General features: G+C 43.3%; 2 protein-coding genes across 2 annotated transcripts in view; one reads left to right on the forward strand and one right to left on the reverse strand.

The window, feature by feature from the left end:
* Window positions 1–1,018: 1,018 nt before the first annotated feature.
* DUSP28 (dual specificity phosphatase 28) lies at window positions 1,019–17,262 on the forward strand. Its single transcript, XM_001509433.5, has 2 exons — window positions 1,019–1,531; window positions 15,653–17,262. Exons 1-2 carry the CDS (start codon window positions 1,181–1,183, stop codon window positions 15,797–15,799), a joined length of 498 nt encoding a protein of 165 aa, XP_001509483.3. The 5' UTR covers window positions 1,019–1,180; the 3' UTR covers window positions 15,800–17,262.
* Window positions 17,263–19,467: 2,205 nt separating this feature from the next.
* Window positions 19,468–23,620, reverse strand: part of LOC103171455 (claudin-15-like) — a 54,766-nt gene continuing 50,613 nt past the window's right edge. Inside the window, exon 6 of the mRNA XM_029075855.1 lies at window positions 19,468–20,700. Coding sequence (XP_028931688.1) covers window positions 20,613–20,700 — 88 coding nt within the window. The 3' untranslated portion in view covers window positions 19,468–20,612. The remainder of the gene's footprint in view (window positions 20,701–23,620) is intronic.

The following is a 23,620-nucleotide window of genomic DNA, read 5'->3' on the forward strand; positions in this document are numbered from 1 at the left end:
GGGCAGGAAGCATATCTACCTGCTATATTGTACTCTCCCAAGCGCTTAATATACTGCTCTGCACACAGTAAGCGCTCAATATATGTGATTGACTGACTCCCAGTTTACCAAAGTTAAGCCAATATCTTCTGAATCACATTGGTCAGAGGTAGGCTTTCTGTTTATCTCTCTCTGTGGCTCCTGTGTGGCTCCAGTGTGTCTGGAAGCTGCAGGTTCCACATGGTTGGGGGCTGTGAAATTCCCATAGGCTTCCTGCACGTTGAACCCTGCAACAAGCCAGAACAAGAGTTCCCCTGTGGGATGGAGAGTAGTAACTGGGCAGACCACATGTTCCATCCAACCATGCTTGGGAGTGACTTTCGGTGGGTGGCTATGAGGACTGCAGTCATTATGGAGCTGCATTAAGGAGCATTCAAGAAGAATTTCCTGGGGACCCCATTTATCCCTGAGCCCTTAGGCAGACCCACTCTCAGGTTAGTTTTGCACATGCCCATGATCTTTTGGACCTTTTCTTTGGTAAATAAATAGGCTGTGACAGGTTTGCCCTGAGTTGGTCCCACAAAGCTAACTTTACATGGGTTCCCCACTGCTAAGTCTGCCCCAGACCATCTGCAGCATTCTGCTTTTTCCACACACACACACACACACACACACACACACACACAAACACACACCCCCCCCCCTTCCAGGGGGCTAGGATGGGCTTCACTCCCTGAAGCATTCTATAATGTTCCCTGCTGCTGATGATGATAATGATTACAATCTTTAGACTGTAAGCTCATTGTGGGCAGAGAATGTGTCTGTTGTGTTGTTATCTCATACTCTTCCAAACACTTATTTCAGTGTCCTGCACACAGTAAGCACTCAATATATACGCTGAACTAACTGACAGACTGGTAGGGAGCTAGGACCCAAAGGGAGCCTCTGGACTGGAAACATTTGGAATAAATATAGCTCGGCACAGATGGCTGAGGAGCAGGAGGATAGAAAAGAGGCAGAGAAATCCTGCTGAAACGGGCATCCGGCACTTCTCATTAGCTCCAGTTGAAGCACCGTTTTATGCATTGCCACAGCCTTTAATGCCTCCTTGGGAGAGCGGAGCTCTGAAAGACCCCCCAAGACTCCCGCACCACAGAAAGACCACCCCACAGGCCCCAGCTTGGCTCAGCTGCCACAGCCGATGATGCCCGAGCTCTGTCAGGTCACGGACTCCCTTCTCCTCAGCGGCTCCCGGGCGGCCTGCAGTGAGGCCTTGCTCACCCAGGCCGGGGTCACATTCTGCGTCAACGTGTCCAGGCAGCAACCATGCCCCAACCAGCCAGGAGTCAGGACCCTCAGGGTCCCCGTCTTCGACGACCCCTCGGAGAACCTGTATGAGCACTTCGAGCCATGTGCAGATGCCATCGAGGCTGCCGTGAGGGACGGGGGCAGGTGCCTCGTTTACTGTAAGAATGGGCGCAGCCGCTCCGCGGCCATCTGCACCGCCTACCTGATGAGGCACCGAAGGATGACCCTGAAGGAGGCGTTCCAGGTATCGCTGTATGGGGCCTAGTAGATAGAGCCTGGGCCTGGGAGTCAGAAGGGTTCTCCTCCCAGCTCTGACACTCCTCTGCTGCATGACTTTGGGCGAGTCACTTCGCTTCTCTATGCCTCATCTTCCTCAGCTGTAAAATGGGGATTAAGACCATGATCCCCATGTAGGACAGGGACTGTGTCCAACCTGATTAGCTTGTATCTACCCCAACGCCTAGAACAGTGCCTGCACATAGTAAGTGCTTAACAAATGTCACGATTATTAGTATTTTCGGTCCATTTTACCCCGGTGGTGTGGGCTCCTATCTGTGATGGAGGAACTGGGCCTCATGAGCTGAGAGTCCCAGGGAACTGCAGGCAGCTGAATTACAAGGGCAATTCCCCAGTTTTATAGTGCTCATCTCAGAGGAGCTCTAAGTGCTCTGCTGATCTGGCGTCATTAACCCTCATTATGTCTCAGGGAAAAGAAGGTCTGGGATGTTATTAGCATCATTTGGCCCTGAGAGAAACTGCAGTCAGGAGAGGTGAAGGCACGCAGTCACTCAGCAGTACAGCTGGACATCAATGCCATCTCCAATAATAGTAATAATAGTAATACTACAGATGGTATTTGTTAAGTGTTTACTACGTGTCAAACACTGCTGTAAGTGCTGGGGTAGATACAAGCTAATCCGGTTGGACTCAGTCACTGACCCACTTGGGGCTCACGGTCTTAATCCCCATTTTACAGATGAGATAACTGAGGCACAGAGAAGTTAAGTGACTTGCCCAAGGTCACACAGCAGACAAGTGATGGAACCAGGATTAGAACCCAGGTCCTTCTGATTCCCAAACCCATGCTGTATCCACTAGGCCATGCTGCTTCCCATCTCTCCATTCACTGGTCGATCCTCCGGGCTCTGCCATCTCCTCAGCGACATCGTGTATTTTTCTTTTTTTTAATGGTCTTAGTTCAGTGCTTATTATGGATGGGGTAGATATAGGTTGAACACAGTCCTTGTTGTACATGGGGCTCACAGTCTAAGTTGGAAGGAGGAGGATTTAATTCCCATTTTACAAATGAGAGAACTGAGACACAGAGAGAAGTTAAGTGATTTGACCGAGGTCACTCAGCAAGCAATTGGTGAAGCCAGGATTAGAACCCAGGTCCTCTGACTCCCAGGCCTGGGGTTTTTTCCACTAGGCCATGCCTGGTGAAGAAATATCACTTTCTGATCATTAAGGGGCTTTTTATGAGCTGCCTGCCAGAAAAATGCTGTCTCCTTAGCTGCATCCACCTTTGAGTTCATCCTGTTGATGCCCAGCGAACTATATCCAAGCGCTTAGTACACTGCTCTCCACATAGTAAGCGCTCATTAAATACTATTGAATGAATTACTGTTACTGTCTCTCCTTTGGAAGCAAATAGCCTCAAGGAAAGGCCTGAGAAACCAGTTCAGTATGTACCATCGCTTTGCACACAGGGTGTTTCTCTATTTCTGTTATTGCCTCTCTCCCTCTCACTTTAAGCTCATTGTGGGCAGCGAACATATCTACTGATTCCATTATACCATTATATTGCACTCTCCTAAGCACTTAGTACAGTTCTCTGCACATAGTAAGTGCTCAATAAATACTATTGAATGAATGAATAAATGCTCTGCACACAGTAAGTGCTCAATAAATACGATCGATTGATTGATTGACTTGACTTTACAGAGAAGCAGTCCATCAGATCGAAAAGTGATCATATTTCTTCTCTAGGCATGGCCTAGTGGAAAGAACATGAGCCTGGGAGTCGAGGACCTGGGTTCTAATTCTGGCTCCGCCAATCGCCTACTATGTGACTTTGGGCAAATCACTTAACTTCTCTCCGCGTCTCAATTCCCTCAGCTGTAAAATGGGAATTAAATCCTCTTCCTTCCAACTTAGACTGTGAGGCCCATATAGGACAAGGACTGTGTTCAACCTAATAAATCTGTACCTACCCCAGCACTTAGTACATGTGCATGGCACATAGAAAGCATTTATCAAATACCATTAAATAAAATATATAATTGTTTTTAGTTTGGGGGCTTTACATGCTTGAATGCTTGAGTAACTAGACTGTGATGATGTTGATAAAGGAGTCATCCTTAGAGATGTAAGGAGGAGCCTTGCTCCTGAAATTTCAAGACTAAGGCTTTATGAAGGAATTGATTTTAGCAATAGAGGTTGGTGAAGCTCAACTCACATTCTCTCATCTCTGCCAGTTGTGTTTCAGCGGGAGCAGGGGTCATCATATTGGAAAGTCCATCCAGAGGGTTTTTATATGCTGGACCCACTCAAAGTTGATGTAACCACAGCACAGTGCCAATTCTGGGCTGCCACGATGTAACCCAGCAGGTGATTGTCCTGCTGCCGTCTTTTCTGCATTATCCAGCATGAGAAGCAGCATGGCATAGTGGATAGAGCATGGGCCTGGGAGTCAGAAGGTCATGGGTTCTAACTCTGCCTCTGCAGCTAGTCTGCTGTATGACCTTGGGCAAGTCACTTCACTGGGCCTCAGTTACCTCACCTGTAAAATGGGGATTAAGACTGTGAGCCCCATGTGGAACAATTTAACTACTCTCTATCTACCCCAGAGCTTAGAACAGTGCCTGGCACATAGTAAGTGCTTAACAAATACCATAATTATCATTATTATTTATTAACCAGTTATTCTTCAAGGTTCTTGTTGTGCTCGGCTACCTTTTGAACTCCTTAATCAGTCAATGGTATTTATTGAGCACTTACTAAGGATTCTTCAGTCAGAAAACTTCACCCGCAATGTTACCGTCTCAGGAGGCATAACCGGGGCTGATTCCCAGAACAGTTTTGTTCTCACCGAACCAATGCAGGGGTGGTGAGATCATTCAATTTATTCAACAGTATTTATTAAGTGCTTACTGTGTGCAAAGCACTGTTCTAAGCTCTGGGGTAGATAGAGAGTAGTTAAATTGTTCCACATGGGGCTCACAGTCTTAATCCCCATTTTACAGGTGAGGTAACTGAGGCCCAGAGAAGTGAAGTGACTTGCCCAAGGTCATACAGCAGACTAGCTGCAGAGGCAGAGTTAGAACCCATGACCTTCTGACTCCCAGGCCCATGCTCTATCCACTATGCCATGCTGCTTCTCATGCTAATATAATATAATTATATTATATAATTATAATAATATAATACTAATATAGGTTCAGGTTGGATAATATTACTGTCCCAGGATAGAGTCCCATCCAAGAGTCTGTGTTGTATCAAACAGAGGTCAGGAAGATGAAATCAATTATTAATAGTAATAAAAATTAAAATCATAATGGTATTTGTTAAATGCTTACTATGTACCAGGCACTGTACTAAGCACGAGGTAGATACAAGCAAATCCAGTTAGACACAGCCTCCTGTCCCACATGGGACTCACAGGCTTATTCCGCCTTATACAGACTAGACAACTGAGGTCTAGAAAAGTGAAGCGACTTGCCTGAGGTCACAGAGTAGAAAAGTGATAGTCCAGGATTAAAACCCATGTCCTTCTGACTCTCAGGTCCATGCTGTATCTACTAAGCCATGCTGCTCCTTTAAGCATTAGCGGGGCATGAACACCATGGACTTTAGAGCCTGGAAAGAAACTGAAGTCCTGCAGTGGCATGTCATCTGACCTGGCCCAGAGCCAAATTGCTCTCAGCCCACCCCATTCCAGCCTGTGCTTTAGTCAGTCCAGAGGCAGTTCTGGACTGCTTCTGTCAAGAAGCAGCCTGATGTCGGAGGTAGAGCACAGGCCTGTAAGAAGGATATGAGTTCTAATCCCAGCTCTGCCACTTGTCTGCTCTGTGACCTTGGGCAAGTCACTTCACTTCTCGGGGGCCTCAGATACCTCAGCTCTAAAATGGGGTTTGAGACTGTGAGCCTCATGTGCGACAGGGACTGTGTCCAACTTAATTTGCTTGTCTCCACCCCAGCGTTTAGTACAGTGCCTGGCACATAGTAAACTCTTAACAAGTACCATAGTCATCATCATCATCAGTTCTAACCTCCATGGTCCAAGCTCCAAACCAGACTGGAAGTGAGTTCAAACAAAAACAGAAAAGGATCCAGGCACTCTTTCAAGAGCATGACCTCATGTGCACAATTTCCCCTAGGGCTTTGAGGACATGTAGTCCCAGGAGCCTGGAGACAGCAGTGCCCCTGTGGAATTATTACTCCACCCAGCACTTAGAACAGTGCTTTGCACATAGTAAGCGCTTAACAAATACCATCATTATTATAAGTAGCATGAATTGCAACATTGTTGCTGAAACAAAGTGGGTGAAGTGGAAGAGCTTTTGGAAGCCAGGGACTATCTGAGTTCACCCAAATCTACCCAGGTTGTGGTTGGTGCTGGCCTAACTCTGCTACATAGGGAATGGACCTGGGCAGAATTCTAGCAAAAGTTAAAGTAAGATAATAATAATGATGATGGCATTTGTTAAGCACTTACCATTCATTCATTCAACAGTATTTATTGAGCGCTTGCTATGTGTGGAGCACTGTACTAAGCGCTTGGAATATACAATTTGGCAACAGAGACAATCCCTGCCCAATGAAAGGCTCACAGTCTAATAAGGGGAGACAGATGGACAAAAACAATACAAAAAAATCACAATAAATAAAATCAAGGGGATGTACACCTCATTAACAAAATAAATAGGGTAATAAAAATATATACAAGTGAGCACAGTGCTGAAGGGAAGGGGAGGGGAGGAGGAGCAGAGGGAAAGGGGGCTTAGCTGAGGGTAGGTGAAAGGGGGAAGGGAGGAGGGTGGAGGGGGAGCAGAGAGGGGGCAGAGGGAAAAGGGGTAGCTCAGTCTGGGAAGGCCTCTTGGAGGAGGTAAGCTCTCAGTAGGGCAAAGCACTGTTCTAAGCGCTAGGGAGGATACAAAGTGATCAAGTTGTCCCACGTGGGACTCACAATCTTCATCCCCATTTTACAGAAGAGGTAATTGAGGCACAGAGAAGTAAAGTGACTTACCCAAAGCGGCAGAGTCAGAATTTGAACCCATGATCTCTGACTCCCCAGCCCATGCTCTTTCCACTGAGCCACGCTACTTCTCCTAAATCTGAGTCAGGTTATCTAAACTATGTTTCCCTTATTGTCAAGTAGTTCATTTATATCCTTAGAAGTTTACAGACCCCAAATGAATGGATGCAGTTAAAGCCCCAGCCAATTTACCTGCCTCGTTGTGCCTATCATTGCAGGATGTGTGTGATGGTCTTTCAGCTGTGGTGCCAGCTGACCTAGAATCAACACTGCAGAATCCCCCAGGGATGGAATTTCTGAAGTGGGTTGCTACCTGGGATAGTATAAACAGAAAAGCTTCTCCCTGCCCTTCAGCATTCTTTAGCTTTAGAATATCCTCCTCTTCCCCCCTTTCCCAACAAGCAAATGTGCTAATTTTAGCCCAACTACTCATCAGCTATTAAGGCTGCAGGAAGCTCTAGGTTAATTTTGGGCACAGATCTCACCCCACCCCCAACTCCTGGGAAAACAACCTGTTTGTTTGTCAGATAAGGAGATTGTTGACAAAATGTTCCAGCCGGTGGGACAGCAAGAACTAAGGAAAGATTTGTCTTCGAGCTGCTCTGCTTTGGAAGTTAACTATTCCCTGAATGCCAAATATGTGCAGAGCACTATACTCTAAGGGCTTTGGGGAGTGCAATAGAATTAGTAACCATATTTCTTGTCCTAGAGAAGCTAGCAGTCTTGATTCCTGCTCTAGAGGATCTAGGAGTGTTAGTGAGGGAGAGCAACACTAAAATAAGTTACAGGTAGGAGGGACTATTAATAAGAGTAGTAGTAATAGTATTTATTAAGGGCTTACTATGTGTAGAGCACTGTACTAAGCACTGGGAAAGAATGTCTTGTCTTATGCAGTCAAATTGTCTCTGACCCGTAGCGATTCCACAGACACCTCTCTCCCAGAACATCCCACCTCCATCTGCAATTGTTCTGGTAGTGTATCCATAGAGTTTTCTAGGTAAAAATACAGAAGTGGTTTACCTTTGCCTCCTTCCACACAATAAACTTGAGTCTCTGCCCTCGACTTTCTCCCGTGCCACTGCTGCCCAGCATAGGTGAGCTGAGAGCACAGCTGAGCTGTGACTTGTAGCAGATTGCCTTCCACTTGCTAAGCCACAGCCCAAGCTAGGAATGTATAGATTATGACTCTGCTTGACTCTCCCACCCATAGATGAGACTGGTAGAGTACTGGAAACTCTCCAGGTGGGATTCTGAGTGGGTGGGGGGGAAGAACATACAGGTGGGAAATTAGACATGGTCCCTGTTCCTTGGGGAGCTCACAATCTTAAGTGTTTAAGTGAGGAGAGGGCTTTGGAGACAGATGCATCAGGAGTGATGAAATTTTTAAAAACAACATAAACAAATACACATAATAGGCTCAAGATCTTGGTGGATGGAGGAGTTCAAGAACATATGGGAGCAGATTTTACCCCAGTCCATAGTACAAGGAGCATGCAAAGAACCATTATGGCATTTGATAAGTGTGCCAGACACTATCCTAAGAATTGGGGAAGATACAAGATATTCATTTTGGACACAGTCCCTGTCCCACATGGGGCTCATGTTCTAAGTATGTAAGAGTGTTGTAGGGTGGTTTTGAGTACTTGCATATTTTGGGGGCATGAAATCGATCTATCGATCATTTTTATTAAAGGCTTACTGTGTGCAGAACACTGCCCTAAGCGCTTGAGAGAATACAATATAACAGAGTTGATAGACATGCTCCCTCCCCATAAGGAGTTTTTAGTCTGGAGGGAAGCATTGAAGTGGAAGATGGGGAGATTAGGGAAAAATAATCAGGGAAAGCCTCCTGAAGGGAGATGTGATTTCAGAAGAATTTTAAATCTGGGAACAGCTGCCGACTGTTGGATGTTAAGAGGGAAGGCTTCTGGGCAGGTTGGAGGGGGTGAGCATCAGCAGCAGAGAAGCAGAGTGGCTTAATAGAAAGAGCACGGGCTTGGGAGTCAGAGGTCGTGGGTTCTAAATCTGACTCCACCGCTTGTCAGCTGTGTGACCTTGGGCAAGTCACTTAACTTCCCTATTCCTCAGTTACCCCATCTGTAAAATGGGGATGAAGACTGTGAGCCCTATGTGGGACAACCTGATTACCTTGTATCTATCCCAGCATTTAGAACAGTGCTTGGCACATAGTAAGTGCTTAGCAAATACCAATATTATTATTATTATTATCAGCAATGGGAATGATGAGAACAAGGCACTGTCTGAATATAATCAGGATCCCTCATGGGTCTCCCAGTTTAAGCAAGTCGGGGGAGAGAATTGGTATCAATCCCCATTTTACAGATGAGGTAAACCAAGGCGCAGAGAAGTTAAATGGCTTGCTCAAGGTTTTGCAGCAGGTCAATCCAATCACTTATCGTACCCCACCATGATTATTATATCAGACTCTTTGTTGACCTCCCTGCCTCCTGTCTCTCCCCACTCCAGTCCATCCTTCACTCTGCTGCCCAGATCATTTTCCTATAAAAACATTCAGGCCAAGTTTCCCCACTTCTCAGAAACCTCCAGTGCTTACCCAAGCTCACCGTGGGCAGGGAATGTGTCTGATATTGTTGCATTTTGCTCTCCCAAGCGCTTAGTATATTCAATCTTATTTTTTGAGCACTTACTGGGTGCATAGCACTGTACTAAGCACTTAATAAGTGTAATGCATACTGTAAGCATTCAATAAATACATTAAATAAATGAATCCACCTCTGCATCAGAGAAAAACTCTTTACCACTGGCTTTAAAGCACTCAACCACCTTGCCCTCCCTTACCTCACTTCACTACTCTTCTACTACATCCCAGCCTGCACACTTTGCTCCTCTAATGTTAACCTCTCTCTGTACCTTGATCTTGTCTGTCTCGCTGCCGATCTCTAGCCCATGTCCTGCTTCAGGCCTTCCTCCTCATATCTGACAATTACTCTCCTCCACTTCAAAGCCTTACTGAAGGCACATCTCCTCCAAGAGGCCTTCCCTAAGCCTTCCTTTCCTCTTCTCCCACTCCCCTTTGCATCGCAGTGACTTGCTTCCTTCATTCAACCCTCCTCCCTGTCCCATAGCACTTCAGTATATATCTGTAATTTATTTATTTATATTTATACCTGCCTCCCCCTATAGACCGTAATCTCATGTGTCTGCTTATTGGTTGTAGTGCACTCTTCCAAGTGGGTAGTACAGTTCTCCACACTTTAAAGTGCTCAATTTAATGCAATTGAGTGAAAAGTAAGAGGGAGAGCCAGGATTGGAACTCAGGTCCTCTAACTCTCAGCTCCATACTCTCTCCTCTAGGCCACTCTGCTTCCCAGGATGGAGGGAGATGAGTGAGGGAATAGAAGTAATTAGTGAGCTGGGAAATGGCAAGTTCTGCTCAATAAATATGATTGAATGAGAGTTCCTGGACCAGCATGGGGGCTGTTGGGATGAAGAGGTCCATTCCACCTAAATTGCACAGGTTATATAATATTTGCCAGTCACTGAATCAGTGCTCACTCGCTTGCATTTTAGCTTTCTCACCCACAACTCTGCTGAGGTGTGAGAGCCACTGTTCAGGGAAGAGATACCTCAAGTGGCTTAGCAGTGGTTCGGAAAGTCAGGAGAAAGTGTCCCAGCTACTGACTAGGCTGAGTAACCTGAAGTGGAGAGCATAGGGCAGATATGTAAGAGAAAGCAGAGTGAAGGGGAAAAATGGGACTTTGGAAAAAAATATCAAAGAGCAAAGGGATAATAACCAGAAAAGAGTAGGAGAAGAGGAGAATGCATAGAAAAAGATGCTGGGAAATAAAATGAAAGAGAATAGTGAAGGAGGATCTGCCCCTTCCTCTCCACCCCAACTACTACATTGCTGGTACAATCTCTCATAGTATCCCAAATGGACTACTGCGTCAGCCTCCTTTCTGATCTCCCATCCACCTGTCTCTCCCTGCTTCAGTCTATACTTCACTCAGCTGCCCAGATTATCTTTCTGTAGAAACGATCTGGACATGTCACTCCCCTCCTCAAAAATCTCCAGTGGTTGCCATCAACCTTCATATGAAGTAAAAACTCCTGAATATTGGCTTCAAAGCTCTCCATCACCTTGCCCCCTCCTACCTCACCTCCCTTCTCTTCTCCTACAGCCCAGCCCACACACTCCACTCCTCTGCCACTAACCTCCTCACTATGCCTCGTTCCTGCCTGTCCCTCCATTGAACACTGGCCCACATCCTACCTCTGACCTGGAATGCCCTCCCTCCTCACGTCCGCCAAACTAGCTCTCTTCCCCTCTTCAAAGCCCTACTGAAAGCTCACCTCCTCCAGGAGGCCTTCTCAGACTGAGCCCTCCCTTTCCCTCTGCTCCTCCTCCCCTCCCCATCGCCCCTACTCCCTTCTTCTGCTCTACCCCCTTCCCCTCCCCACAGCACTTGCTTGTACATATTTGTACATATTTATTGTTCTATTTATTTTATTAATGATGTACATTTATTTATGGTTCTATTTATCTATTTTGAGGGTAGTGATGCCTCTTTACTTGTTTTGTTTTGTTTTGTTGTCTATCTTCCCCTTCTAGCTGTGAGCACCTTGTGGGGTAGGGATTGTCTCTGTTGCCAAATTGTACTTCCCAAGCACTTATACAGTTCTCTGTACACAGTAAACACTCAATAAATACGATTGAATGAATGAATGAATGAGGAAGAGAAAAAGGATAATCAAGAGGAGACAGAATCAATGGAGGAAAATCAGGAAGTGCTAAAAAAAACTCTGCTAGAAATTGCATGTCCCATTAAACATTATGACTGCCTGGCTTTAAAACCCCTGGTAATATAAACCACACAAATCCAAATCAAAGCAGCTCTGCGATATTCTGTGCTGAATGGAATTACTATCAGTGGTAAGAACTTCAGGATTTCAGAACATCCAATGAGATGTACCGTTGGAGGTGGCAGGGGAATGGCAGAGAAGGCCAGGAGGAATTTGCATTTCTCAGTAGGTAAAGGGGCGTTCTGGGCCACAGAGTTTCCAGGGAGGGTCAGAGGTCAGAGTCCTACTCTTTTCTCTTCTCCTCTACTCTATGATTGATGACAGACTGCAGCTCCGGGGTCAGTTACCTCTTTTTTTTTTTTTAAATGGTATTTGTTAAACATTTTCTAGGTGCCAAGTATTGTACTAAGCGCTGGGGTTGGACACAGTCCATGCCCCACATGGGACACACAGTCGTAATCTCCATTCTACAGATGGGGTAAATGAGGCAGGGAGATGTTAAGTGATTTGTCCAGGTCACACAGCGGACAAGTGACAGAGTTGAAATTAGAATCTAGGTCCTTCTTACTGCCAGGTCCATGCTCTACCCACAAAGCCAAACTGCTTCTTAATCACCACCTAATCGAGACTGTGGGCAGGCCAGCCAGGGAAGAGGGGAGTCTGGTTTATTTCTGAGTTTGTGGTTTTAATCTCAATCTTCTCCTATTCCTTTTTCAATAAATTATTCTGAGAAAAATATTAATTGCTGGTTATCTTTTTATTAGAAATATTATCTCAGCCAGATTCAATCGGTTTTGCAACTCTTCAAAAGATTGCTCCAAACCTTAGTTGGAGCTTTTAACTTAGCTTGTAAATGACTTCAACCAATCATTGGTATTTACTGAGTGCTGTGTTTAGAGGGTTAGACTAAGCATGTGGGGAAAGTATAGTTCATAGATAGGGTCCTTGCCCACAAGAAGTTTAGAGTCAAGAGGGAAAGACAGATATTAAAATAAGGGTAGGGGTTGTATTAAGCTCCTAGGGGCTTAATAGAGTGCTCTGTATGCAATAAGTACTCAATGAATACTATTAATTGATTCACTAATTGATTGATTATGGAGATGTGAGAAGCAGCATGGCGTAATGGATAGAGAACGAAGCTGAGAGTCAGAAGTTCATGGGTTCTAATTCCAACTCTGGCACTTGTCTGCTGTGTGACCTGGACAAGTCACTTAACTTCTCTGAGCCTCAGTTACCTCATCTGTAAAATGGGGATTAAGACTGTGAGTATCATGTCAGGCATGGATTGTGTCCAACCTGAGTAACTTGTATCTACTCCAAGAAAAAAAAAATCAGGAAAAAGATACGGAAGAGAAAAGGGATAATAGCAAGAGAAGAGTCAGAGAAAAAGAGAATTGTAAATGCTTAACAAATACCATAATTATTATCATTATTATTATTATTACACAGCCTCAGTCTACCACAGAAGGACTGGCTTAGACATCAGGAGATGTTTAAATAATGTTTAGAGCCTTATCTGAAGATGTTATCATTTCGAGTTTATCATTTTCAGTGTCATCACAGTCAACTTAATGACTATTCTACAGGAGCACAGTGGCCAAAGACAAGATGAGGTCAAATGGTGAATGTGCCATCCTGATTACAACTGAGTGACACTCAGGCAGGGCTAGTTGACACAGGGTAAATTTCTATAATCCTGCTAGTGTTGAAGAGATAAATCTCCAATAACCACCCAAAAAATCTGCACACACACACACAAAAAAAGACCTCACCTTCTTCACAAAGACTGTAAAATCCTTGTAGGCAGGGAACATATCTACCAACTCTGTAAGTACCCCAAGTGCTTAATACAGTGTTCTGCATACAGTAAAAGCTCGATAAATACCATTGATTGATTGAAAGTCTTCACCAACATGGCAAAAATATGTGTAGAATCAGTCCCAATCTCACTTTGAGCAATACACATTCTCCTACAGAGTATTTATATATCTGAACAAAAGTGGTGAATGAATTGTTTTGGTTATGTGACTGATTCTAATGCAACCCCACAGTTCCTATATTAGTAGTATTTTTATTCATTGAGCACTTCTTGGTGCAATGTACTGTAACCCAACTGTTGGAAGTACACAACAAAGAAGTGACACTAATAATAATAATGTTGGTATTTGTTAAGCGCTTACTATGTGCAGAGCACTGTTCTAAGTGCTGGGGTAGACACAGGGGAATCAGGTTGTCCCACGTGGGGCTCACAGTCTTAATCCCCATTTTACAGATGAGGTAACTGAGGCACAGAGAGGTTAAGAGACTTGCCCACAGTCACACAGCTGAGAAGTGGCAGAGCTGGGATTCAAACCCATGACCTCTAACTCCAAAGCCCATGCTCTTTCCACTGAGCCACGCTGCTTCTCCACTACCCTGCCCACAACTAGCTTACAGTCTGACGGAAGAGTCAGACATACAGGTATTTACAAATTGAATAGACAAAATAAATAAATGCAAGTACAACTAAATAAACATGCACAAAAGTGCTGAGGATGGGTGTGAATAAATTCATAGGTGCTAGAGATGGCTGATGGGTTTATATGACTTGGGGTCCTTGGAATTCATTAAGGAAACTTGGAGGAAGACATATTTTAGGAGGGCTTTGAATATGTGGAGAGCTGTGGTGTGTCAGATTTGGGGATGAAGGGAATTCTGAGCTGGGAGAACAGTGTGAGTGAGAGAACTGAGGCTTGAGAGTCAAGACCAAAGTGCAGTTAGCAGGTTCCTGGAACTATGCCATGTATTTTATGGAGCCCCGATATATAGTGTGATAATGATATATTTGAGAAGGAGTGTGGCTTAGTGGCAAGAGCGCAGGCTTGGGAGTCAGAGGCATGGGTTTAAATCCCAGCTCTGCCACTTGTCTGCTCTGTCACTTTAGGCAAACCACTTAACTTCTCTGTGCCTCAGTTATCTCATCTGTAAAATGGAGATAAAGGCTGTGAGCCCCACATGGAACAACCCGATTACCTTGTAACTACTCCAGTGCTTAGAACAGTGCTTGGCACATAGTAAGTGCTTAACAAATACCACAATTATTATTGTTATTATAGTCATCCTTTGCATTAGTAGACACCAATGATGGTGAAATGCACTTAGGTGCATGTGTGAGATGGAAAAGGCTCATGTGGAACCCACAGTCATGAGCACACTGTGTGCACAAAACAAATGTACCAATGTTATTATGGTTAATGTTTGCAGTTCCTGGCACTGTTCTCTCTAGTCTCCTTGTCTGTCATTCTTTACAAAGGCTTTGCTCTTCCTGATGGCAGTTCTGGTCTGTCCTTGACAATTGGCTCCCAGTTTTCAGCTGGGATGCAGTATTGTCTAAGACTTTGCTTCACTTTGTCCTTAAAATGTTTCCTCTGTCCCTCTTGAATTCAGATTCTTATTTCAATTCTCCACACAAGAAATGTTTGGGTATCCTGCTGTTTGTCATTCTTCTCAGGTGTACCATCCAAAACTGCTGTGATGAGGTGAGCTATTAGATTTAGTTCCAGAATTTCAGAGTAAGCTCTTAACAAAGTCCTCAATTAATTTTGATGATAATGGTAGGGAAATACAGTCATTCCCTCAGCCACCCTGAATTATTATTATAGCAAGACAGTCAATGTTATCTTTATATTTAAAGTCAATCAATTAAGAGTATTTGAGTGCTTACTCTTAACAGAGAATTCTCCTAAGTGCTACAATAAAGTTAGTAAACATGATCATTGCCCTCAAGCATCTTATGGTCTCTTGGGGGAGACAGGTATTAAAAAACAATAAAGATAGGGAAAGCAACTGAGGGTAAAGGCAAGCAAATAAGTGCTGAGGGGATGGGTTGAGTATCAAAGTGCTTATGGGGTATAGACTTACGTGCATAGGTGAAATGTATGGAAGGAGATAGTAATAATAATAATTATGGTATTTGCTAAGCACTTACTACGTGCCATGCACTAAACTAAGCTTTGGGTGGATACAAGCAAATCAGGTAGAACACAGTCCCTGCCCCATGTGGGGCTAACAGTCTCAATTCCCATTTTGCAGATGTGGTAACTGAGGCCCAGAGAAGTGAAGTGACTTGCCCAAGGTCACAGCAGACAAGTGGCAGAGCAGGGATTAGAACCCACCTCCTCTGACTCCCAGGCCCTTGCTCTAACCACTACGTCTTGCTGTTTCTCAAATAGGGAAAGGAGATGAGAGGTCAATCAGAGAAAGCTTCCTGGAGGACATGTACCCCCTCAAAAAGTCATTTCCTTTTGCCTACTTATCCCAAGTAGTTTTTCTCTTGTTTTCTAGATTGTGAAGAATGCCAGACCGGTAGCAGAGCCCAATCCAGGATTTTGGTCTCAGCTCCAGAGATACGAAGAAGCTTTACAGACAAAGTCCCATCCAGAACAGTCTTCCAGAAAGTCACTTCTTCCAGATAGACATCATTCTGAATGAAAAACAATCTCCTTTGAAATTCTGCTCAGATCGCAATTACCAGTCTCCATTTTACAGGCTGGCAATGCTGTAAAACCCACTGCAATGAGAAGCAAAGGTCTAAATGTTTTTAAGCCTTTAAAAAGTCCATTTCAGGAATGCAATCAGTCAAGACCATCAGCAGATGATAATTTGGGTACATTGGAGATAGCTGTATATTAATGAGATCAAAACTATAAAAAACCCCAAATGAATAACAATCTGGGGTAATTATTTCTACTCCTTCCCTGGATCTCACAGGGTAGCTCAACATCTTTGATCTATTTTTCTACTTTTAACCCCTCTATCCTGCTAAGGAAGACCTAATGTAACCCTTCATTACCTACGGAGGGACTCTACAAGTAGGGTCATTCTTGTTTCTTGTACCTGTACCTGCTGTCTGGTTTTGGCATTCAACCCCTATGGAATATTTAGGAAAGTATTAGGTGATTTCTATACTTTCCCTCTAATCCAGCTCGGCAAAGTAATTGATCTCACATTTTTAAGAACTGTACAACCGATGACCTTAGAATTTCTGTCAAATTGTCTCTGGATTAAGATTAGATCAGAAATACAGGAGTTCAGGTTGCCTTTACACTCAGTTCTCCTGCAGTACAGGAATTGACTTCTTAATGAATGTCACATTACAGGAAAACTTGCTTTGACCAAGGCAGAGAGAGAGAGAGAAAGAGAGAGAGTGTGTGTCTGTGTGTTCTCAATAGTTTCTTTTACCACTACATTGCATTCTACCCAGATCAAACAATTAATTGCATTTATTAATCATTTACTGTGTGCAGAGCACTGCACTAAGTGTTCAAGAGACTGCAAAATGAGTGAATAGGCAATATTCTTGCCCTCAAGGAGCTTACTTTTGAAAGGATTTTTTCCTAATTCCCCTTCTTCATCCAATACAGAACACAAAATGAAAACAAAATTAATGGAAGAGTTGAATGCATTTGCTATTCCAAAACATGTACACTTATATAAGAGTTTCTCAGACAGAACCAAGTTGTATTGGCAGTTTGTTTTAAATTATTGAAAAGAGGATTAAATTGCTCTATTTGTCTTTATTATTTGATTTAGCTAAAATTCCATTGCTCCCCTATTTTCCTTAGCTGTATGGAATTATCTAACAGGGAATTATCTGTTCCTAGAACAGTTTTCTTCTGATTCTCTCTGATTCCCCTGATGCTGCTTTGCCTTTCTGGATACCCACCACCATCACCACCACCACCACTGACTACTAAGGGGAGAAGGGGTGTCTCAGAATGCAGGAGGAGCCATCCAGCCCTTGACCTGAATTTACCCAGCTCTCCAAGCTCCTACTGTCCGCAGCTCACTGTGTTAAGGTCATGGGAGAGTGTGATAGAACTAGTAGACATGAGACCAAATCTAATTTTTAAAAAGAACAGCCTTGAAAATAATAATAATAATAATAATAATAGTAAGAGTGGTATCTGTTAAGCACTTACTCTGTGCTAAACACTGTATTAAGCAATGGGTTGAAAACAAGCAAATCAGGGTGGATACAGTCCCTGTCCCAAGTGGCTAACAGTCTCAATCCCCATTTTACAGATGAGGGAACTGAGGCCCAGAGAAGTGAAGTGACTCTCCCAGGCCACTAATGAAAGTAATAGTTATGGCAGTCAGGAATAATCAAACCCACTTCCAGTGGTACCTCATTCCAAAATCTCCACCTCTGTCTTCTTGTTCCACCAGCCTGAAACTCCTTCCTCAAACATAACATGACAGACAATTGGCAGAACTCTCCCCATCCTCAAAGACCTCTTGAAATACCTACGTCCTCCAACAAGCTTTCCCCCTGACCCTCCAAAACCCAAGGCTCAAGAAGTCATCAGGCTCCTTTATTATTATTATCGAGTGCCGTCGAGTCATTTCCGATTCATAGCGACTCTATGAAGATATTTTCCCAAGAACGTCCTGACTTCTGTCATATTTTTACCCTCCCATTGTACTTATTCATATAAGTATGATTGAGTGTGCAGTTAAAATATTTATTCTGATTACTTCATTTGTAAGTACTTCATATGTGTCTCACCCATTTGAGTGTAAATTCCTTGTGGTCCGGTAATGCGTCTCTTGCATCTGTGGTACTTTCCCAATCACTGAGGACAGTGCAGTGCTCAATAAATACCTTTATCACGCTACAGTGCTGCTGCTGCCCTCCTGCCCAACCTCCTGTCCCTCCCCTCTTCAGTCTATAGTTTATTCTACTGCCTGGATTATCTTTCTACAGAAACGCGCTGGGCATGCCACCGCCCTCCTCAAAAATCTTCAATGGTTGTCTATCAACCTTTGTATCAAGCAAAAACTCCTCACTCTTGGCTTCAGAGCTCTCCATCACCTTGCCCCCTCCTACCTCACCTCTCTTTTCACCTTCTACAGCCCAGCCCACACACTCCGCTCCTCTGGTGCTAACCTCCTCACTGTGCCTCGTTGTCTCCAGTCCCGCTGTCGACCCTTGGCCCATATCCCACCTCTGGCCCGTTATCCCCTCCGTCCTCAAATCTGCCAAACTAGCAGACTTCTCCCCTTCAAAGCCCTACTAGAACCTCACCTCCTCCAGGAGGCCTTCCTGAACTAAGCCCCCCTTTTCCTCTGCTCCTCCCCACATCGCCCCTATTCCCTCCCTCTGTTCTACCCCCCTCCCTGCGCCACAGCACTTGTGTGAATATATTTACAATTCTATTTATTTCATTAATGATGTGTATATATCTATAATTCTATTTATTTCTATTGATGCTATTGTTGTCTGTTTACTTGTTTTGATGTTTGTTTCCCTCCTTTTAGACTGTGAGCCCATTGTGGGCAGGGAGTGTCTCTCTTTGTTGCTGAATTGTACTTCCCCAGAGCTTAGTACAGCACTCTGCACACAGTAAGCGCTCAATAAATGCAATTGAATTAATTATTTAATGCTGCGGCTGCTTACTATGTGGTAAGCACTGGAATAAATACAAGGTCTTCAGATTGGACATTATCCCGGCCCCAAATGGGACTCACAATCTATTTCATCCCCATTTTAGAGATGAGGAAACTGAGGCCAAGAGAGTTTAGGTGACTTGCCTAAGGTCCCACCGCAGAACAGGGTCAGAGCTGGGACTAGAACCCTAGTCTCCAGATTCCTAGGCCCATGCTTTTTCTACTAGGCCATATGGGGGGCTCTCAGTATGAGGACGAGGCTACAAACCCATGCAGGAGAGGAGCACAACTTAGAATTCGGAGTGAGATACCTCTAGAAGTTGGTTCGGTTATTGCTTAATGAATGCCCTAAGTTTGACTTTCATTAGTGGCCTGGGCAAGTCCCTTCACTTCTCTGGGTCTCACTTTCCTCATCTGTAAAATGGGGGAGACTGTGAGCCCCACATGGAACAGGAAGTGTATATTATAGCTACCTGGGCTGCACCTCCAAGTGACACACTTGAGAAGTAAGCCACTCACATGCTTCAAACAAATCACTTCACCTACTGATGTCTTCCTAATGGGTGGAATGACTAGTACTCTTGCTTCTTCATGCTCGTAAATGGTTTCGTGACATTTTCCTAAAATATTGTTGTTGTTTTTTAACTGCAATGTGTCGCTACTGTCTGTGACTGTTAAAAGGCAAGAAATGAGTACTGAATTCTTTGGAATTGTTGTTAAAACTATGCTTTTAATAGCAGTTTTCAACATTTTTAAAAGGCAGAAGAGAAATTGTGAAACTGGGTAAGCAAGGCCTTTGTACCAGATCAATCTAAGGGACGAGAGAAATATGAGATATGAAAAATCTGGCGGCACCTCAAAATATTAATACAGTCCCAAACAACATTTTGGCAGAGGTTAATTTGAGAGCGGAATGCTGATGACTGAATATTTTTGCCACATAATCAGTGAAGAATAAAAGCATTTGGAACATTGCAGCTTAATCACACTAATTGCCACTTCCCATGAGATGAATATGGAATATATGGATGCTTCTTTATTTAGTAAAAAGGTTTGCTCCAGAGAGACCGATTTGGAGAGATTTGAAAATTTTTGCTGACCTGTCCATTCCCCTTACTTCACCTCCTGTTTTCACTTTTTCATTTAACAGCTGAACTTCCTTCACTGCCAAACCCTGAACAGAAAGTCAGAGATAGTTAAAATCCAATCAATCAGTGAAATTATAAATTGTTAATGGGACAAGCCACTATACCTGTCATTTGTTTTCTCTAAGCCAATGAGATAGGGGTTATCAAAGTTGGCTAGCCCTACTTACACACCTTACAGCTTATCTTTAAATCTCATTGGCTGGTTAGAAATTTCCACTGCTTTCTCAATCTATTCACGTATTAATTTGATGGACCGCAATGAATATAGCTTTGTGTAATCAGAAAATGCCTCCCATTCCTTATTGCCCAAATAGCCTCACCAGGCAACATACAATTAAATTTTCATCCTAACCAACTTTGTGGGAATTTTTCCCATGTCACTAAATAGCCCACTTTTCCACTTCTTTATTTCATCAGGAACCTTCCCATAATGCTCTCCATCGTTCTGCTTTCCCCGTATACTGATTGAACTGGAATTTGGCTGAACATATGAAATCTTATATGCATGTGTGAGTAAATGACTTTCCTCTTCCAGAAACTAGCATTTTGATCTTTTAGCATTTCCCTTGGCAAGGATTAATTTGATTTTTTTTTGGCTTAGCAGAACACAGAACACTAGAATAAAAAGTTATAAAAATGATGTTTTGCTTTCCTTGAAAAAATATTAATAACATTATGACCAATTTATAACAAAGAGAACTCTGCCCTTAGACGTAGACTTTGGAAGAAAGGGATTCTGGGTTTTTATAAATGCGTCCTGTTGTTGGAGCAGCTGAATAGTCATATCTGTGGTTACTGTAAAAAAAAAAGTGAACAATTAATAAAACAAATATTGTTGTCCATTACTCTTGGCGGTTGCCAAGATACTAACTGGCTGAGAAATGTGCACGTGTCTTCATCTCAAAAGCTCATCAAAGTAAATATCTATGTTTAGTTCATTATGGGCAGGGAATATGTCTACTAACTCTGTTGTACTCTCCCAAGTGCTTTGCACTCAGTAAATGCTCAGTAAATGCCATTGATTGATTGAATGATTTAACAGATGTGAAAGAAATCAACAGGAAAAAATAATGATTTTATGGCACAGTTTGGCACAGAGAAGCAGCGTGGCTTAGTGGATAGAGCACATGCCTAGGAGTCAGAAGGACCTGGTTTCTAATCCCAGTTCTGCCACTTGTCTGCTGTGTGACCTTGGGCAAGTCACTTAACTTCTCTGGCCCTCATCCATAAAATGGGGATTAAGACTGTGTCCAACCTGATTAACTTAGAACAGTATTTAGCACATTGTAAGTGCTTAATAAACAAATACCATTATTATTATTATTATTTAATACTCATTATCATTTCTGTCTTAGTGAATTCCAATCTGTGTTTGACTTGCATCCTGTATGGTTTCTCATCACGTGGCATTGACAACTTTTTCCCATCAATTTTAGCACCAAAATCTGGTCACGTGCTCACTAAGTGAGAAGTTTTGGGATATTAGTGGATGGCCAAAATATCATGTTGAGACCAGAAGTAGTAGAGTTGAACTTTAATATGCAGAAAATTCAAAATTCAAACATAGGTGATGAGATTGTAACGTATCAATACAATGTAAAGTTCTAAGTGGACGGAAAACACCGTGGTATGGGGAAAAAGAAGAGTTATAAAGTACCACTTTTCTGAATGGAGAAATCCAAACATCACTGAACCAGGTATGGAGTGCACAGTAAAATCTCCAATTCACAGGAGACACAATCTACCCTACAATGTGGTGAATGTCATGCAGCTAGACATAAACCGAAATATAGACTGCCCAAGGATCTCATAACTCTAAATGGGTAGAAAAGTGGCAAGCGAATCCATCAACAGTGTTTACTTAGCACTTATCTGTGTAGAGCTCTTTACTAAGCACTGTAGTAAATTATCTGCAATTTATTTACTTAGTACAGTGTTTTGCACACAGCAAGCTCTTAATAAATACCACTGAATGAATGAATGGAGAGATATTTAGTGTGAATCTCTTCTCGATAATTCATTTAGGGAGATTTAATGCAAAAAACTACATGAGAATGGACTCTGAGCTATCATTCGCAACTCAGGACAGAGAATTTGAAGCCAATGCTGTCTTCCAAATCATTCCAGAAGAAGGACGCATTCAAGGTTTAAGCCTTCCCTGCACTTCGTCTGCAAGGTGGAACTGGGCAAAAGCCAACCAATAATAATAACTTTATAATCCTGGGGAGAGCAGGTAGCATCTCTAGGTGTGTGTCATTTCCAGACACCTATGTTCACTTTGCAATGTCCTCTGATTGTGCTTGGAATATATGGGGCAATGTGCAAGTGAAGTTGAACTTAGTTTTGATATCATTGCCTTCCTTGAAGTCTGGCTTATTTAGATTATAGCTAGCCCTTATTTGAGCCACTGGAAGTCATTTTCTTATCAGGAGAAGTCTTTGAAAGACAAATGGATAGTCAAGGAGAGAGAAGATTTTGATTATGCTAGGTAATTTTGTTTTTTTTCTTACCTTCCCGAGAAGAAGGAATTTTTCCAACCTTGTGAAACTGGCCCTGACTGTGAGAAAACTACTCTGGCTGTATTAAAATGACCTAGGAGAACTATTAGGCCACCTTGCAAATAAGAGCAAAAATTTGATCAACAGGCCCTTCTCCTAGGCTAAAAAGACTCTCTTGGACAGACAATCAACTTTCTCTGCAATAACTTGTTGTGGGCAAGAAATGTTCATTCATTCAATCGTATGTATTGAGCGCTTACTGTGCACAAAGAATGTGTCTGCCAACTCTAATGTACTGAACTCTGTCAAGTGGTTAGTACAGTGCTCTGCACAAAGTTAGCACTCAAAAAATACCATTGATGATGATAACTAGCCTCATTCCTCTCCCACTACAATCCACTCAGCGTGTTCTGCTCTTGTAACACCAAACACTTCACTGAGAGTCCAATTCACTTCCCTCCACTTTGCCCCCTTGCTCACACCCTCCTTCCTCTGGGAACTGCCTCCCACTTTACACATGACAGACCGCCATTCTGTCCAAATAAAATCATAGCACCTCCAGGAAGCCTCTTATGACTAATAATTATGGCACTCATTTAGTGCTTATAAGGTGCCACACATTGTTCTAAGCCCTGGGATAGGCACAAGCTAATCAGGTCAGACACAGTCCCTGTCCCACAGAGGGCTCACACTCATTCCCATTTTCAGACGAGGGACTGAGGCACAGAGAAGTGGTGTAACTTGCCCAATGTCACACAGCAGACATGTGGCAGAGCTGGGATTAGAATCCAGGTCTCATGCTCATTCATTCATTCATTCATTCAATCATATTTATTAAGCATTTACCATATGGAGAGCACTGTACTAAGTGCTTGTTAGTACAACAATAAATAGTGACATTCCCTGACCACAGCGAGCTCACAGTGTAGAGGAGGGTAGACAGACATCAGTACAAATAAAGAAAATTACAGATATGTATATAAGTGCTGTGAGGATGGGGGGGCAGGGAGGGCATGGGCAGAGAAGAACAAAAGAAGCAAATGAAGGTGATGAAGAAGGGAGTGGGAGATAAGGAAAAGTGGGGCTTAGTCTGGGAAGGTCTCTTGGAGGAGATGTGCCTGCAGTAAGGCTTTGAAGGAGGGGAGAGTAATTGTCTGGAGGATTTGAGGAGGGAAGGCAATCCAGGCCAGATGCAAGACATAGACCAGGGCCAGAGA

This window comes from Ornithorhynchus anatinus, chromosome 1 (genome assembly GCF_004115215.2).
Source record: "Ornithorhynchus anatinus isolate Pmale09 chromosome 1, mOrnAna1.pri.v4, whole genome shotgun sequence".
In the NCBI taxonomy this organism is placed as follows: Eukaryota; Metazoa; Chordata; class Mammalia; order Monotremata; family Ornithorhynchidae; genus Ornithorhynchus; species Ornithorhynchus anatinus.

Excerpts from the sequence above, each read along its gene's own strand:
- DUSP28 (XM_001509433.5), top strand. The coding sequence starts at position 1,181 with ATGATGCCCGAGCTCTGTCAGGTCACGGACTCCCTTCTCCTCAGCGGC. Across the intron at positions 1,532-15,652 it reads CCCTGAAGGAGGCGTTCCAG|ATTGTGAAGAATGCCAGACC; the intron begins GTATCGCTGTAT and ends CTTGTTTTCTAG.